Source organism: Eurosta solidaginis, chromosome 1 (assembly GCF_040869045.1).
Source record: "Eurosta solidaginis isolate ZX-2024a chromosome 1, ASM4086904v1, whole genome shotgun sequence".
Lineage (NCBI taxonomy): Eukaryota > Metazoa > Arthropoda > Insecta > Diptera > Tephritidae > Eurosta > Eurosta solidaginis.
In genome coordinates, this window is record NC_090319.1 from 3,413,971 (window position 1) to 3,430,735 (window position 16,765).

Here is a 16,765-nt window from a genome sequence, read left to right on the forward strand (position 1 = left end):
CAATCATACAACGTAATCTCCCTATCCTTCTTTTTCTTCCTTTTATTTCTTTTCCTTTCCTAACCTAAGATGTCCCATATCATTTCTTACTTAATTCCTTTTAAGACATGGGGAAAGGGTAGACCCTTCCAGGTCTTGCAGTAACGAGCCATGGTTGACCGTATCAAAAGCTTTTGATAGGTCTAGCGCTACGAGTACTGTTCTATGGTGGGGGTTTTGATTTAAACCGCAATTTATCTGTGGAGTTTTGCTATGGAGTTTCCTGGAGCCATGCTGATGAGAGGCTAGCTGCAAATTTGCTTGGAAATAAGGGAGCAAAATGGCTTCAAGCGTCTTTGCTACTGGCGATAGGAGAGATATCGGACGATACGACTCTCCTATGTGAGCTGGTTTACCAGGCTTTAGTAGCTTGACCACCTTGGCCACTTTCCATTTCTCGGGTATGACAAAGGTGGAAAGACAGGTTGAAGACCTGCGCTAAATATTTGAAACCCTCTTTCCCTAGGCTTTTAAGCATCGGCATGGCTATGCCGTCTGGGCCCACTGCTTTGGATGGTTTAGCACGACCAATGGCGTCCTCAACCTCTTTAGCGGTGATGGTGATTGGTGACGCGCTGAATTTGTGTTTATGTGCGCGTCTATTGGCTCTCCGTCTATCTTTGTCGACCGTAGAATGCATTATATGTTGTCGGCAGAAAGCGCTCGCGCATTTTTTCGCATCCGACAGCACTTTGTCGCCAAAGGCGATGGAAATTTTGTCTTTGTGCTTAGTCGGATTCGATAGGGACTTTACGGTGGACCAAAGTTTACCCACACCGGTAGAGAGGTTACAACCTCTTAGGTGCTCCTCCCATTTCGCCCGCTTGTATTCGTCCACAAGCAATCTGATGCGTTGGTTTATACCCCTTATTTGGGGTCGCCTGGATCAAGCTGTCTTATAAGGTCACGTTCTCTCGCTAAGTTTGCGGCCTCCGCCGGGAAGTGGGGCCAGATTTCGGGAATTCTCCCGGCGGGAATGAAACGTGCCGAGGCGGATTCAATGACCTTGCGGAAGGCACGCTCGCCTTGGCGGGCATCAGTCGGGATAGGGAGGGCAGCAAAGAGTAGGTTTTGTATTATATGGCATCCATTATAAGGCTTGCAATTTACAGAGGGATAAGGAACCTATTCTATAGCTGTGCACAGCTACCAACATACGAAAGTTTATGTATATTTATTTCCGTGGATATATACTTAAATTTATAGTTAACAAAAATTTTATTCACAAATTAGTATTAAAGCGGTTGGCAATGTTCAATGCTGATATATTAACTATCTAGGGTTTTGTTGAAAATTTACTGAATAAGAACCTGTTTGAGGATCTTGTTGCATTTGGAAATTCTCTGTGGATAAACCAAATGGTTTTAGGAACATGTTGCCAAGATCCTTTAATTTACCCAGCATCTCCGTTTTTAATCGCTCATTGCGCTCATTAATTTGTTCGGGTAAACGTGCCACAGCTTCACGGGCTTCTTTTTGACTTGGGTCTAATTCGCAAACCTTTTGGTAATCTGCTAAAGCATCATCCAAACGATCTTCTTGTTCACAAAGTTTACCACGCCTTTAATTGATATGTATTTACATAAATTAGTAAAAGTTTATTTTAATATCAGCTTAGATATGCGTCTTAGACTAACCTCATTAAAACACGTACATATTCTGGCCATAATTCTATCGCTTTAGAACAGTCCTCCAATGCTGACTTTTTAGAATCCAATTTTATTTTGGCCGCTGCTCGATTTCCATACAATATGGCACGTTCTTTGGTGTATGTGGTGGGACAAATATGCAGTGCGCTGGTATAAATTTCAATTGCACGCAATGCTTCGCCCGTTTTAAATAGTTCATTTGCCTCTAATTTCATGCAATCGGATTGTTCCTTATTTTGTTGTAGCTCTTCAGGGCTCAGTGTTTTTTCCCGTTCGCATAGCTCATCCACATCAATGTCGTCAGTGAAAAGTTTCGCAATTTCATCATGTCTTTCTTTAGGTTCGTCATCCCTGAACTCGCAGTCTTCATCGGGCAGTTTGAGATCAGCTTGTTGTCGTGTAATTTCTTCAATTACATCATGCTTATTTAGACGTGCTGAACAGTCACGTACTTCATAAGCGCTTTTAGATGTAAAGTTTTCTTTTTCCACATCTGCCAGTGCATCCTGAAACTCATCGTCGCTGTCTTTTGGATCAGAATTTCCGGACATATCTTATGATTGTTTAAAGGAATTGAAGGTTTCTATACTTTTTAGCTCACAAAACAATTTACGCAAAAGTCATAATATACCAAGTCTGTGAATAACAAAAACATCTGACAACAGAAACCCACAAATCACACATAGAAGATTGCGCATAGACGAGTTCAAAATTGCTTCGTTCTGCGGAAAACGTCACACTTGACTGCTTGAGCGAATGAAAGAGAGAGAGAAAAAAACAAGAGCTGTGTTGTGAAAATTTACAAATCACCAAACAAGATTGCGTATTGCGCATGTGAACAAAAGATCAGCTGTTTTTTATGGGCAATTTTTACGTTATTTTCCTTTAGCTCTTGTTTCTTTCTCTTTCTTTCATTCGCCCGAGCAGTCAAGTGTGACGTAGATGCGCAGAACGAAGCAATTTTGAACTGGTGACTGCGCAATCTTGATTGATTTGTGGTGAACTGAAAGGAAAAGCCAGATATTTTTAATTATAACCAAGGCGAATCCATACTAGGTGTCGGCAAAGCGAATTCAACCAATTCACCGTACAGAAGAATGTCAAGTCAAAAGAAAAATTTCATTGATTTCCATTAACTGACATGTTGCAGTACAAGGCGTTGTATGGAAAATTATCAAGAAGAAGCAATCAGCTGATGGGATACCACCTGTAATGAATTCGCCTTGAATTGTAACCGAACTGACCTCGCGTTCCAATGAAGCGTGATCCAGATACGGCAGATAGAAATTTAAGGGCCAATTAATGGTGACATAACCATAACGAGATAAAACAGCTGATCGAACCTACCTTACGGAAATCTATGTAATCGATTAATGGTGTCATACCATAACGCTAACGAAATAACCATACCATAGCCAACCAATTGGTTTTTGGTTTCTCGCCATATCCATAACCTAAAAATATTTGAGTTGGTGAATTTAATAACTTTTTGTAGCGTTTTTTCATTGTTTTGGATACGTTATGACTAATAGACTTATTTTTTGTGGACTATGTTTGTAATTTTTTGCGTTTTCTTCATTTTTATGAAATTTTCACGGTTTTTAGGTTAAGGCACCATTAATCGATCACATTGGGGATGGTTATGGATATGGGTATGGTTACGACTATGGCGTTAGGGTTAAGGAAGTTTAATTGGCCTTTTAACATAGAAATGCATTAACAAATTGATCCATGTGGATCACGCTTATTTGGAACACAACATGGAAATGCGGATTTAAGCTAAAGTCACAGCTAGTGGCATCAGCTCTACGTAACGCGGCAATGATCGAAAATACCTTAAAACGCCAATCTCATTAAATCGCATTGCGGCAGTTTTTTGTCAAAAATGTCTCATGCCCATACAAGTTCTATAAGATTAACCGAAATAGAATTTAGTGGGTAAAAAGTTAACTCGATCTCCAACTTTTGTTTTGCGGAGCATTTAACTTTTACGTTTACACGCATGCTATCCATTATAGCAGTAGCATACTTATACTTACTTATATCAAGTTAGGAAAACCAATCGTTTATATTCGCGCGAAGAAGACGGCAAAGCCTTTCGGTTGTACTGTGTTCGCTTTAATGCGAAAATGGTTCTATGTAAGTCCGACATGTATGGAAAATCTAGTTAATTAATTGCCGAATACGAATCAAGAATAACAAGCAAGGACGGGATTGTCTTTGGCTGTGTCGAAGACTTCATACCTTCCATGAATGGGGCTGAACAATAATCTTATTCCGTTCGTAATCTCCAAATAATCGGATGTATAAGAAAAGAAATATATAGTGAACAGATGTACAAACGATTTTTAAGATAAATATAAAAAAAAATGGCAAAAAACCCCGTTATCTGAACGATCGGTTGTATGGGATATATATTATATATAGCTCCGATCGAAATGATTTTTACAGGAAATCTTCCATGATATATTAGAATATATATCACCAAGTTTCAGGTTTTTATGTTGGAAGGGATAAAAAATAAGTGATGAATGGCCAAAAATTATTCTATCTGAACGATCGGTTGTATGGGATAGGTATATACTATATACATATAGCTCCGAACAAAGTGATTTTTTCAGGAAATCTTCTATGATATATTACAATAAGTATCACCAAGTTTAACGTTTTTGTATTGGAAATTAAGGGAGAAATGGCTAAAAATCTTTTTTATCCGAACGACTGGTTGTATGATATATATATTATATATAGCTCCGACCGAAATGATTTTTTCATGAAATCTTCTATGGTATATTAGAATAAATATCACCAAGTTTAACGTTTTTATATTGGAAATAAAGGGTGAAATTGCCAAAAATCTTTCTATCTGATATATCACCGAGTTTCACGTTTATACTTTCTAAATTAAGGGAGAAATGGCCAAACATCTTTCTATCTGAACGATCGGTTGTATGGGATATAACTATATACAGCTTCGATCAAAGTGATTTTTTCAGGATATCTTCTATGATATATTAGAATATATATCGCCGAGTTTCACGTTTATACTTTCTAAATTGCCAAAATCGTCTTGTCGGTTGTATGGGAGATATATGTTATAGTGGTCCGATTCTACCGGATCCGACAAATGTCTAATATAATACAATAATACATCCTTGTGCCAAATTTCATTGAGATATCTCAAAATTTGAGGGACTAGTTTGCGTTCAAACAGACAGACGGACGGACGGACGGACGGACAGATGGACATGGTTCTATCAACTCAGTGCGTCGCCCTGATCAATTCGGTATACTTAATGGTGAGTCTATCTTCTATATTTCTCAACGTTACAAACATCGGACCAAAGTTAATATACCATTTCATGTTCATGAAAGGTATAAAAACGAAATGTAAGCTTGATTATTTGGCGTTTTTATTTCAAATTTTGATAAAGCATTTTTAACTGGCAGTCATGATAATGTGCTTTTCTATTCAGGCATCGATATAATCAGAGTTGCACATTATTCGGAATAATTTTTATGTAGACATTTTTTCGAATAAAAATATATCTTAAGAAAATTATTCAGAGTTAATTTATTCATTAATAAAATATCTCCGTATAAATTTTTGGCGCATGGTCACATAAATAATAAAATAAGTTTTAATTTTAAGCTAAGGACACCCTGAGCTGCAGCAGACTACGTGGCAAAATATTCTTTGCATGTATTCTTATGGATCAATTCATCCTAGGGCAGCAGGATTGCGCGACGCGACCATGAGCGACTATGTTGATCAAATAAGCAAACAAGTGAACGCCACTGCCACTACATGTCGCGCTGCTTAGTATGGCCTTAGCTTTAGTTGCAGCTTTTTTGACAGATAAAAAAAAAAACAGATAGTTTATAGAAAATTATGTCAAAAAGTTGCAACTAAAATTAAAACCTAATTTAGTTTGACTATGACTTTACGCCTATATATTTTTGAATAATTTATTCGTCACTCAAATAAAATTTCTTAAAATGAACAAAATTTTCTGTATTCGTAAATAACCAACAAAAAAATTATTTATCTCTTATTCATTATTCGAATAAAGTTTGCACAACTCCGGATGTAATGATCTATTCGTATATACTATAATAATAGCTGTGTTTTTTTTTACATCTATCTCTGTTTACGCTTAAATTGTAAATGGACTGCTAAGCGTTAAACATTATCTACTCTTCTGAAATTTCTGCGCATAAAATTAGTACTCCTAAATTTCAATACGCATTATACTGAGATGCAACTGAAATATGTGTCTATGTTCCACATCTACACTAATTTTATGTATCACCTCAACAAATGATGTGTGTCCATTATTCATCGCAACCGATTCAGCTACATGTTATACACTATGGCCACCAGGGGTTTGTGTCTAGGGTTTTTGGTACTACATGTTTTGTAGCTACTTGCCGCCAGATGGGTGTCCTCAGGATTATCTAAGCGAGGATAAGCGTATTTTTCTACGCGCATACGTAAACGCATACGAGTGTAAAAAAAAACACGGATAATAACAAAATTATAATACTTGAAACATGTTGAAACCGAACATCTTAAAAAACAATGGCGCATAAGCAAAGTCAAAATAAAATAGGTTTTAAATTTAGTTGCAGTTTTTTGACATAATTTTCTATGAGCTATCTGTCAAAAAAGCTGCAACTAAATTTAAAACCTATTTTCTTTCGACTATGAATATGCGCCAATGAGTTTTAAAAAGAGCGTCAGCGGCGCGACACCTTTTTGGTGTAGTGATGTTGCCGCTTATATAAATTGCTCCATAAGTATACATCCAGAGAAATTTTGTCGCGTGGTGTTGTTTTGCGCAATATGTCCTTAGCTTTACAGAAGGGCCTTTTCGAATTCCCTTAGATATATTCAGGATACAATATCGATAAATTGATTAGTCTCTAGGTATTTATCGATTTTTTTCTTCAATGAGTCAGCTTTGTGTTTGTTGCTGAGGGAGTCATCCTAAATCTTGTAGCATGGTGTGCGCGGTTGAGTCATCTAATTGGGATGTTGAAGGACTTAATATTAAGGACTATATATTGGAAAACTATGTTCCCGCAAATGCATCAGAATGTAATTATACCATTGAATTCGTTGATGATGTAGCTGAACCCAGGGTACGAATATCATAGCATATATACATGTTTTTGTTTTTAATATGTGTCTCATATAGCGGTCCGACAAACATGCACAGCTTCGATGCTCAAATCTTATTTGGCCATTTAGCAGATGTGGAAATTCTCCTACAGAAGTTCCCATTAAGGCTGCTCAATTGCTTACAAAAGCAAATGATGAAAGAAATCCGAAACGTATAATCGAATTAACAATAGCTATGGTAGAATACGAAAAAAAAATCTTTTGGGTAACATTTTTCATTAGTGCACCACGCTTAGATAAAACACATAACCAAGTTAGTAGTGGACCCTAGATGCAAAAATTTATGTTTCATCTTCTAGATGCTTCTAGTTTCTGAAACACCAAATTAAAACAAAATAAATTGTATACATTTTTTACACTGAATCGTTAACGGTGCATTAATGGAATGTGCAGCCCACTTTTGTTTAATATGCATATATATTAACATTGTTTATGTTAGGAATATGCAACTGATTCTTATCAACCAGGAGATACGATTGCCATATTACCATCCAATGATACTAAGGAGATATATAAATTACTGAACCACATGCAACTATCTGAAAAATCCGACAATATTTTTCAACTGCAACTTTCATCCAAGTGCACGAAGAAAACTTTAAAAGTTCCAGATTACATTCCTCTCTATTGCACACCATATCTATTGCTGCGCGATTGTCTTAATATACATGCCATACCAAAAAAGCAATTCCTTAGCGCACTTGCCAACAGTTGCACGAATGCAGCTGAATGCGCATTCCTGAAGTGTTTATCTTCAAAAGAGGGGAGCGGTTTCTATAGCAAACTTGTTTTAGATCTCGGACTCACATTATGCGAGTTGTTAATATTATGCCCATCTTGTAAACCAACATTAGTACAACTCGTTGAGCATTTGCCACGTTTGTTGCCACGGCCTTATTCCATAGCTAACAATCCGATCAGCAATGAAGTAAAAATTATATTTTCCATCCGATCACAAAAGCCTGGAGTTACCACAAATATGCTTAGCACGTTGGCGTTACGAATGCTTAATGATATAAATGTTGTGGATTTGCCCAAAATAATTGCGTTTGGACGACAAACAAATCAATTTCGTTTCACTGCAAAAGAAGCTGGCGAACATAATCATATATTAATTGGTGTTGGTACAGCTATTTCACCATTTTTAGGTTTTTTGGAACTGAAGACACAAATGATTGCCGATAACACAATTAAATCATTTGGTAAAATTTGGCTTTTTGCTGGCGCTACTACAGAGAGAAGTCTACCTCATAGAGAACGTATATTGGCGTATAAAGAATCGAATGTGTTACAACATTATTTTGAATGTCTGTCTCGTGCACCGGATGCAAGCTATCTTTATATACAAGATCAAATATCAGCATTGGGATCAGAATTCGTCGAATTTTTAATGCAAGAAAATACTGTTTTGTACACATGTGCTGATGGTGGAAAAATATCACAATCAATTGACAAAGCCATTATTGAATGTTTAGCGCAAGTGCAGAAAATAACGTGGGATGAAGCTAAGGAAGTTACGAAATCTTTAAAAAGGAATGGCAAATATCGCGAGGATGTATGGTTGTAATTGGTTTACGATTAATGTTGCATACTTATGTATAATAAACTAACGTTTGTACATAGTTTTATGATTTTCCGCTTTCATGGGCATTCGAGCGTCAAAACTCACTTTCACAAAATCGTAAACAGAATACCAAACTATTTTTGTTTTGTGTTTTGTTGTACTTTATTTAATTGATAGAACCGATGCACTTCATTACATTCTTCCGTTTCTTTTGATTTAGCTTATATAATTTTTGTTTAGTTTTCGATTCAGTTCATGTATTACAAAACTTAAAATTAACTTCGTGCAAACTGCAGTTGAGTATTGTTGTTGTTAAGTTTTGTTACCGCTTCGTTTGTGAGAAGAACTACGATTGGTCTTATTATAGGTATACAAATATTTTTAATTTGGTTGTGCCTATTCGTCCGAAAAATTCAGTACAAAAATTTACCAAATTTGAAAAAAAAAAAAAATTTTTTCTGGACGAAGCCACTTCATTTCAATTTTATATAATTTTAATTATTTTTATTTTTTGGCGATATGATTTACTCACTACTGAAAGTTCTATATAAAAAAGAAGTGTGATTTTTTTTATCAAAAATGTATAATAGTGTACATTCAAAATACCGCATTTCGTGAAAAAAGCTCAAAATATCCCCGTGTTCGTATACTTACCTTGTGAATTGATACGCTGTATTTAAGCCAAAATTCTAAAAAAGAATGTGGGTATCTAAATTCTAACTGCAGCTGACACACTGAACTTAATATATGCTCTTTATTTGTTAAAAATAAGTATTTTGGACTGATTTAGATGTGATCTTTCTATTTTCTATATATGGATTATTAGGGAAAGAAATTGCAGAACTAGCAGCAAAATAAGCATCAGGTTACCCACTCATGTATGAAACTTTGTGCGTAGGGACACAAATAACAACTTGCAACGCAACCGAAATGAGACCAACAATTCCACACATAAATTCCATATTCAACCCATTATTCTCTCGCGAAGAATGCTTAGTACTTGCCCCAATGAGGCATGGTAAACACGACCAGCAGGCATATACAATGTATATTATACATACATACCAGAACGGATCCACTCACATGCAGTACTTGCTCGGCCGAAATGAACGTGAAGCACATTGTCCTGTATCCAAAAGTTCACAACCACTAAATGCTATGAACTGCAGCAAAAAAGAAGCAATCAAAAAAGTATTAACTGATGGCAACCTAATTAAGGAAATTCAACCTTTACTGATATACTATCACCTAAATGTCGGGCCCCTATGAATATTTAATAAATTCAGTTATAAAATATTTTACAAAATAAATCAACATATGAAAAAAGGGTTACATTTTTAATTGACTATTCCTAAATGTGACGCCTATGTAAATAACGAATCTTCGAAATAAAAATGCAGATACCTACATTATTTATTAGGACGACAGTATAGATTCTGATATAATTTGATAAATAAATTACTTCTTTTTATAATTTTCTTTTTCATACTAATATCGGAATTTTACTCAGGAGGAACATTTTTAACTTAAGTTTTCTCCGGTCACCATGATACATTCAAATGTACCAACAATGTTTACTATACCATTACCACGTTACTGCAAGACTTGGAAGGGCCCTCCCTACCTCTAAGTCTCCAAAGGTGTACCGCAAATTATCTGTTTGGTCGGCAAGCATCGGTGTAATTCAGGAACGTAACATCTAAACCCAGAAGAATTAAACAACTTTTGTTTAACTTGTACATATCGAAGATCCCTTCGCCACCAGAAGGAATCACCATTGTATCCTACGCCGATGATTGCACGATAATTGCCACAGGTCCCGACCCATGGATACGGCAAATGTCGACCATATTGGACATCCACGTCGATGGCGTTACGTTACCGGCTGTCTTACGCCCAAAAATACTGGGTGTGTCGTTCGATCAGGATCTACATTTTCGCGAGCATGCAACCGCAATTGCACCTAAAATAAAGAGCCGTAATAAAAGGTCAAATCCCTTGCCGGCAGCACTTAGGGGTAAAGACAACGAGACGCTCATTACCAGTTACAAAGCAATTGGCCGGTCGCTTGCATGTTTCACTTCGCCAGTATGGCCATCAAGCCTAAAGTTTACTTACTGGAAGAAAATACAGGCCTGCCAAAACACTGCTCTCAGAACTGCTCCGGGCCGTCTTCTTACGTCACCAGAACACCACCTACACAATGAGGCGAAAACATTCTCCATTAGGGAGAGAAATGAAATGCTGAACAGTTTCTGTTGAGTACCCAGAAGCCAGGGCATCCCAACAGACATTTGTATGATTGAAGAGGCCACCCCTCCCAGGGGATTAAGAAAGTATCTCCGTAAGCATTATGAAGAAATACAGCACCTGAGAAAACGGCCGTATGAAGAAAAAAACATAAACAGGTCCTCAGTGATATCCACAAAAAGCCGTCGTACCTCTATGTCAGGAATTGGCCAGAGAACCCAGTTCTTAAAAATAAATACCCTGAACTCGCAGGAGAGCAAAGCTCTCTCTCTAAGGAAACGCGAGTCACTGTTGTTGTATTAACGACAAAGATACTCCCCGAAGGTTTTGGGGAGTGGTATCGATGTTGAAGGTCCTTTGCCGGATATAGATCAGATGCGTTCCAGTAGCAAAGCACCATTAAGATACTAGCCCGACCATCTCGGAAACAATTTATATGACCACATTAAACCTTCTAGGCCATCTCGCCCCCACCCCCTAGATCCATGAGGAACTTGGGGTCGCCAGAGCCTCACCTGCTAAATATATGTATGATACATTCATATTTGTAACTGGATTCCCCTCGCGTAGGTGAGGTTGACAATTGGGTTGCGGAAGCTTTGTATTGCCCTTGAATCACTCTAGCTGAACTTCGATCTGGATATTGTAACAGGTTAAACTCGTACCTATCCAGAATCAACTCCGACATATGTACATAATGTATGTCCTGCTTGCAATGTGTTCCCACATGACACCAACCATCTATTTAATTGCAATGTTTAAACTGCAAGTTTCCTTGGACTCCCGTTAAAGGTTATTGATAACAATTTGTGAGTGGGCCTATTGGAAGGCGCGAAGCACTGCTACAACAACTATACCATAATAAAAATGTACAGTCATGTTGGGCAAGTGGTGCAGCTATTATACCTTAAGTTGGAAGAGCAGAACCCCTAGTACAAAAGTAGGGGTGGTTGAGAATCTATAGTCAATACACGCCAGTTTAATGCTTCAGTTCGATATCGAACGTTCGAGACCGTTTGGATTTTCGTATCTTGATATAAATACTTTAGTTTTCATATTCCAAAAAGTTTTCAGAAATGGTAGTGTTGCGGGAAACTGGAAGCTAAGTTGTAATCTATATATATATTGTATCATTGTATATATGTAGGTGACATCTTCAGTGTGTGGGAACGGCCCCTTTCGGCGAGTTTCCTCATATGCTAGGAGAGTTGACTTTTGATTTCGATCTATAAGTAGACAATAAAGATTTCCCTTGGAGCTACTTAACGATAAATTGGGAAACTTAAAATCATTGAAAATGGGATTAGCACCGCTTTTTTATGACCAAGCATTCTACCATGTTTAGGAAGCTATAACTCCAAGAAGACTTGATGCATAGTGACAAAATTCGGTATTTTCTTTCGGATAGTTGTTGATTCGTGATTGTACATATGTAATAATATTTACAACAAGGGCAAAAAATAAAATTTTAATTTTGTACAAATAATATATATGTATGTATATTTGAAGTTTGCTGTATTATAAATTACATAGGTTAATTACGTAAAAGTGCCAGTCTAAGGAAAATTTTAAAATTGTATAATGCATTAATTTATTGTAATAGGTAAATGCATACGGAATCAACATTTTTTTTTTTGTTTTTGCCTACCCGTTATATTTTTGCGTTTTATTGCTATTGGAATTTTGCAGAATTTCACGAATTACGTTTTGTGTGTAATTACATATGTATGTATGTAAATACCGACATAATAATACACATTTTTGTATGATACGCCGTGAAATGTTTTCACTATAAAAAAGAACAATTTTACATTTTTTTTCTATAAATAATTTAGTCCTAATGGCACTTTAGCTTACAATAGTGTACAAAAATTTATAAAAGACTTATACATAGTACATGTATATTTACATACGCATATGTCAACTGTATTTTCGTACGCATTACAGTTATTTTCGGTGCGACTGTAATCAGCAAATTAATTTAAATTTTCATTTACATGCACTAAGTTTTAAGTTTTTTTTTGTTTTTAATAAATTTTTATATTTTGGTGTTATTTTTTTTTTTTATTTTGGAATAAATTTTGTTGCTAACTTTTTATTAATATTTTGCAGTACTTTTGTAGCTAAATACTATGTTCTTCTCTTTTTTACCTTAAGTTAATTACAACAACATTGTATAGAACAATTATTTTTATTTAAAATATTTTTTAAGACATTGCATAGCTTTAATAAAATCGCTTAAATCACATTGATATTAATTGATTATTAATATTTATATTTTTTATTTTTATTTACTTATTTTAATGCAATATATTTCCTATTATACATACAGTGACTGCCAAATTAATGGATACAACTCTTATGCTAGGCCAAATTTGTCCGCAAAATTTATCATTTTAATCGAAACAGCTTGTCATATAAATTCAAATGCCTTTCTCGTCCGCTTGAAAATCGATGGCATTACGCTACCGACTGTCTTACACCCAAAAATAGTGGGTCTGAGGTTCGATCTACATTCTGGTGAGCATGCGTTCTCAATTGTTCCTTAAATCCAGAGCCGTGATAAAATCCTCAAATCATTTGCCGGCAGCACTTGGGATAAAGATAGAGACGCTCATTACCAATTATAAAGTAATTGGCCGGCTGATTGCATGCTACCCGTGCCCGATATGCTCGCCGAGCCTAAAGGTTACTCACTGGAAGAAAATACAGGCCTGTCCAAAAAACCACTCTCAGAACTGCTACGGCCTGTATATCCCCAGAACACCATCTACAAAATGAGACGTGAGTACTCCCCATTAGGGAGAGAAATGAAGTGCTGAACATGCAATGAAATGCATGAATACCCAGAAACCTGGGCATCTCAACAGACATCTGATCATGCAAGGCCCCCGCCTCGCAGAGGCTTAAGAAGTCACTTCCGTAAGCAGTATGAGGAAATACGTCACCTGAGAACTCAGCCGTAGGTAGAAGAAAAATACAAAAAGGCCCTCAGTGATATACACAAAAAGCTTTGGACCTCAATGCCGGGACTTGTCCGACGAGCCCCGTTCCTAGTTTTATACCCTGAGCTCGCAGAAGAGAGCAAACTCCCTAGGGAGACGCGCGTCACTCTAGCTCAACTTCGATCTGGATACTGTAACAGGTTAAACTCTTACCTATCCAGAATCAACACCGACATACAAAATTATGTCCTGCTTGCAACGTGTACCAACATGACACCAACCTTTTTGCAATTGCTATGTGAAACCAACACCTCTAACACCCCTCTCCCTCTCTGGTATAACCCTGTTGAAAGTGCTAGTTTCCTTGGACTCCCGTTAGAGGATGTTGATGTCAATTTGTGTGTAGTCGGATGGGGCGAACAAAAACAACCACGAGTGCTACATTAACCATCAATAATATACGAGGAGGACCTATCGGAGTTAGCCTCAAAACTACGCTCATTCCAGCAGACGATTGCGGATATACATAAGTTATCAATTGATCAGACTATTGCCGGCCAGGGCCACAGAGTGCTTATTCTGTAAGTTGATTCGAAAACTGTCAATTCAAATCAACTCCGAAAAAAATTTCTATCGAAACGAGATACAGAACAAGGCCCCTGCATTCTTCCTAATTCCGGGCACAATTTTTTAACCATTACATTTTCGTAAGAGCATTCGAAATATTTTTGCATAAAATTAATTAAAAAAGATTATTAAAAAGGCATTACCAATGTGTATGTGTATACTGTATGTACATAAGTAACTACATACATACATACTATGTAATTTAATAAATCATATTAAAAAGCACACACACGATTTGATTAAAATATAATATATTTACATAGGTATAATTATATAATAACAATAAGTTTGGCAATGAAAATATCGATATATTTGTTTTTGTTTGTGCACGTGTAAATACATATTTAAAAATGCGACTAACTTTTACTAAACATTTAGTTCCTATATTTAAATTTATTAAAACTTGTATTAATTACTGGCATTTATGTATGTGCGTGCAAAGTAAGAAAGCAATACATTTCAGCATACCTAAATATATTTTTTTAAATATGTATGTATAAAAAATAATAGGTGCGAAGAGAATAAAACAAACCGCTTTACTTAAATAAACTTTATGTAAAATCGTATCGAAACTACATAAATACTTACCTACATATTTACTGTAGTATATGTGTATGCATCTGTATGAATGTTGATATACATATGTATGTACGAGTAGTATATATATACTAGTGTTTTTTCCCCTAAATGATTTTTTTTTTTTTTTGTTTTGTTATAATGATTATTTTGTGCTCATATTTATGATCTTTTTCGCTTTTGGCAATATTTAAATAGCCATAGTTATTTTGTATTGATAAAATATAAGTATGTATGTATGGTAAAACTACTATTAATTTATGTGCGTATGTTTGTTGTTTTTGTCATAAAATACACATATGGAAGTCAGACATTTGCTGATATATTTCGTAGTTCTTTGTTTTAAATTTTAGTAATTTATTTTAATAATATTGGCTTAGAGTGCGGTAGTAACTGCTCCTATAGTTGATGTGTTTTTGGCTTGGCTGAGTTCTGTGCGATGTAGATGCAAGTTCCATTTAGCGATGGTACACTAGAAATTGTAATTTTATTATCTGAAAAAGATAAGAAAATACTTATGAAACACACAAAAACAATACCAACAAATAAATACATAATCATTATTTAGGTACATAAATTCTTACTAAATTTTCCTTGTCAGTTTTATCCCATGGTCATACATATATATGTATAATATAAATGCAGCATTACTTTCGTTTTACAGATAGATGCAAAAGAAAAGTGCAAATTTTCCTATTAGTTTTAGGCAATTCTCACAATCGCATGACATAGTTAGTAGACCCTAATGATGAATTAGGTACATCTCCGAACACGAAAATAGCAGCAAGAATTGTAAAGATTAGACTGATATTTATTAGCTGTGTTTTTTTTACATATATCTCCGTTTACGCTTAAACTTTGTATGGACTGCTAAGCGTCAAACTTTAAATACACCTCTGAAATTGCTGCGCATAAAATTACTAAATTTCAATACGCATTATGCTCAGATTCAACTGAAATATGTGTCTATGTTTCACCTCTACACTAATTCTATGTATCGCCTCTTAAAATGGTGCGTGTCCACAATTCATCGCAACTGATTCAGCTATATGTTATACACTAAGCGTTTTTTTACGCGCAAACGTAAACGTATACGCGTGTAAAAAAACACGGCTATTAAGTAATAAAAAAGTATTTTAGCCTCGAATAAAATCTATGCACAGCCGTTTAAAATTCAAAATATTATTCTCTCCTTTGAGTTGAACATGTTAAGGCTCTTATATAATAAGGTGTTTTGGGCTGCAGTAGTCCCCTGTAATCTTAGTCGAAAGTCATTCGCATTCCGGACAGCATATTGGTGTGTATCTCTAAAATTTAAACAGGTCTTATTAATTATTTTCTACTTAACTTTCGTTAATTTTAGAAATGTTCAATAAATTGTGCAACTACAACTATGCAAACAAACCTTGAAAGCTTATAAGAATCAAATCATGCAAATTTTGTTTGTTTAAAGTTTTCGATTTTTTTTCGAGTATGCAGTACAAGCTATAAATAACCTCCGTGTTGTTTTAGGCCGAGCTATCTGGCAAGAACGGGACCTAAGAGCATTTTGCTCTGAGAAGCTTTTCATGGCTTAAATACACTCGGAGTGTTTGCAAAATCATTGTCGGGGTGACCCCGCTTAGAAAAACAATTTCCTAATAATTTTCATGTTGTTTTTTCCACGAACCCAAGGCTCTTAAAACACGCATGGGTTTTTGACAATTTTTTTTCGAAGATTGTTTCAAATTTTCTTCCCTACAAAAACTAAAATTGTGCGGACTTCGGATAGGAGAAACCCGTTTTTAAGCTTGGTTTATATAGTTCTAGCCAGACAGGTTAGGTTAGGTTGAACCATGAAGACCTCACATAAGCTGAATGACTCCACATTGCTACCAGGAATTTACTCAACGACAAAACTAAAAAAAAGTATGTGGCGCCAGAGTCAGTG

The 16,765-nt window shown here is 35.8% G+C and overlaps 3 protein-coding genes across 4 annotated transcripts in view; 1 reads left to right on the forward strand and 2 right to left on the reverse strand.

Annotated features, from left to right (window-relative positions):
- Positions 1–1,198: 1,198 nt before the first annotated feature.
- Positions 1,199–2,356, reverse strand: Ttc1 (Tetratricopeptide repeat domain 1). Its single transcript, XM_067763841.1, has 2 exons — positions 1,677–2,356; positions 1,199–1,600 (listed from the first exon to the last, which is right to left on the reverse strand). The coding sequence occupies exons 1-2, from the start codon at positions 2,237–2,239 to the stop codon at positions 1,312–1,314; spliced, it is 852 nt and encodes a 283-aa protein (XP_067619942.1). The 5' UTR covers positions 2,240–2,356; the 3' UTR covers positions 1,199–1,311.
- A 4,259-nt stretch (positions 2,357–6,615) lies between these two features.
- On the forward strand, positions 6,616–15,083 carry LOC137246387 (methionine synthase reductase). The gene is made up of 3 exons (XM_067777483.1): positions 6,616–6,833; positions 6,890–7,051; positions 7,313–15,083. The coding sequence occupies exons 1-3, from the start codon at positions 6,693–6,695 to the stop codon at positions 8,438–8,440; spliced, it is 1,431 nt and encodes a 476-aa protein (XP_067633584.1). The 5' UTR covers positions 6,616–6,692; the 3' UTR covers positions 8,441–15,083.
- The window catches only part of Pak3 (p21 (RAC1) activated kinase 3), a 62,844-nt gene continuing 54,513 nt past the window's right edge, over positions 8,435–16,765 (reverse strand). For both annotated transcript variants that reach the window (XM_067777469.1, XM_067777475.1), the window contains one exon: positions 8,435–15,329. The gene's annotated coding sequence lies outside the window, so the exon portion shown is untranslated. The remainder of the gene's footprint in view (positions 15,330–16,765) is intronic.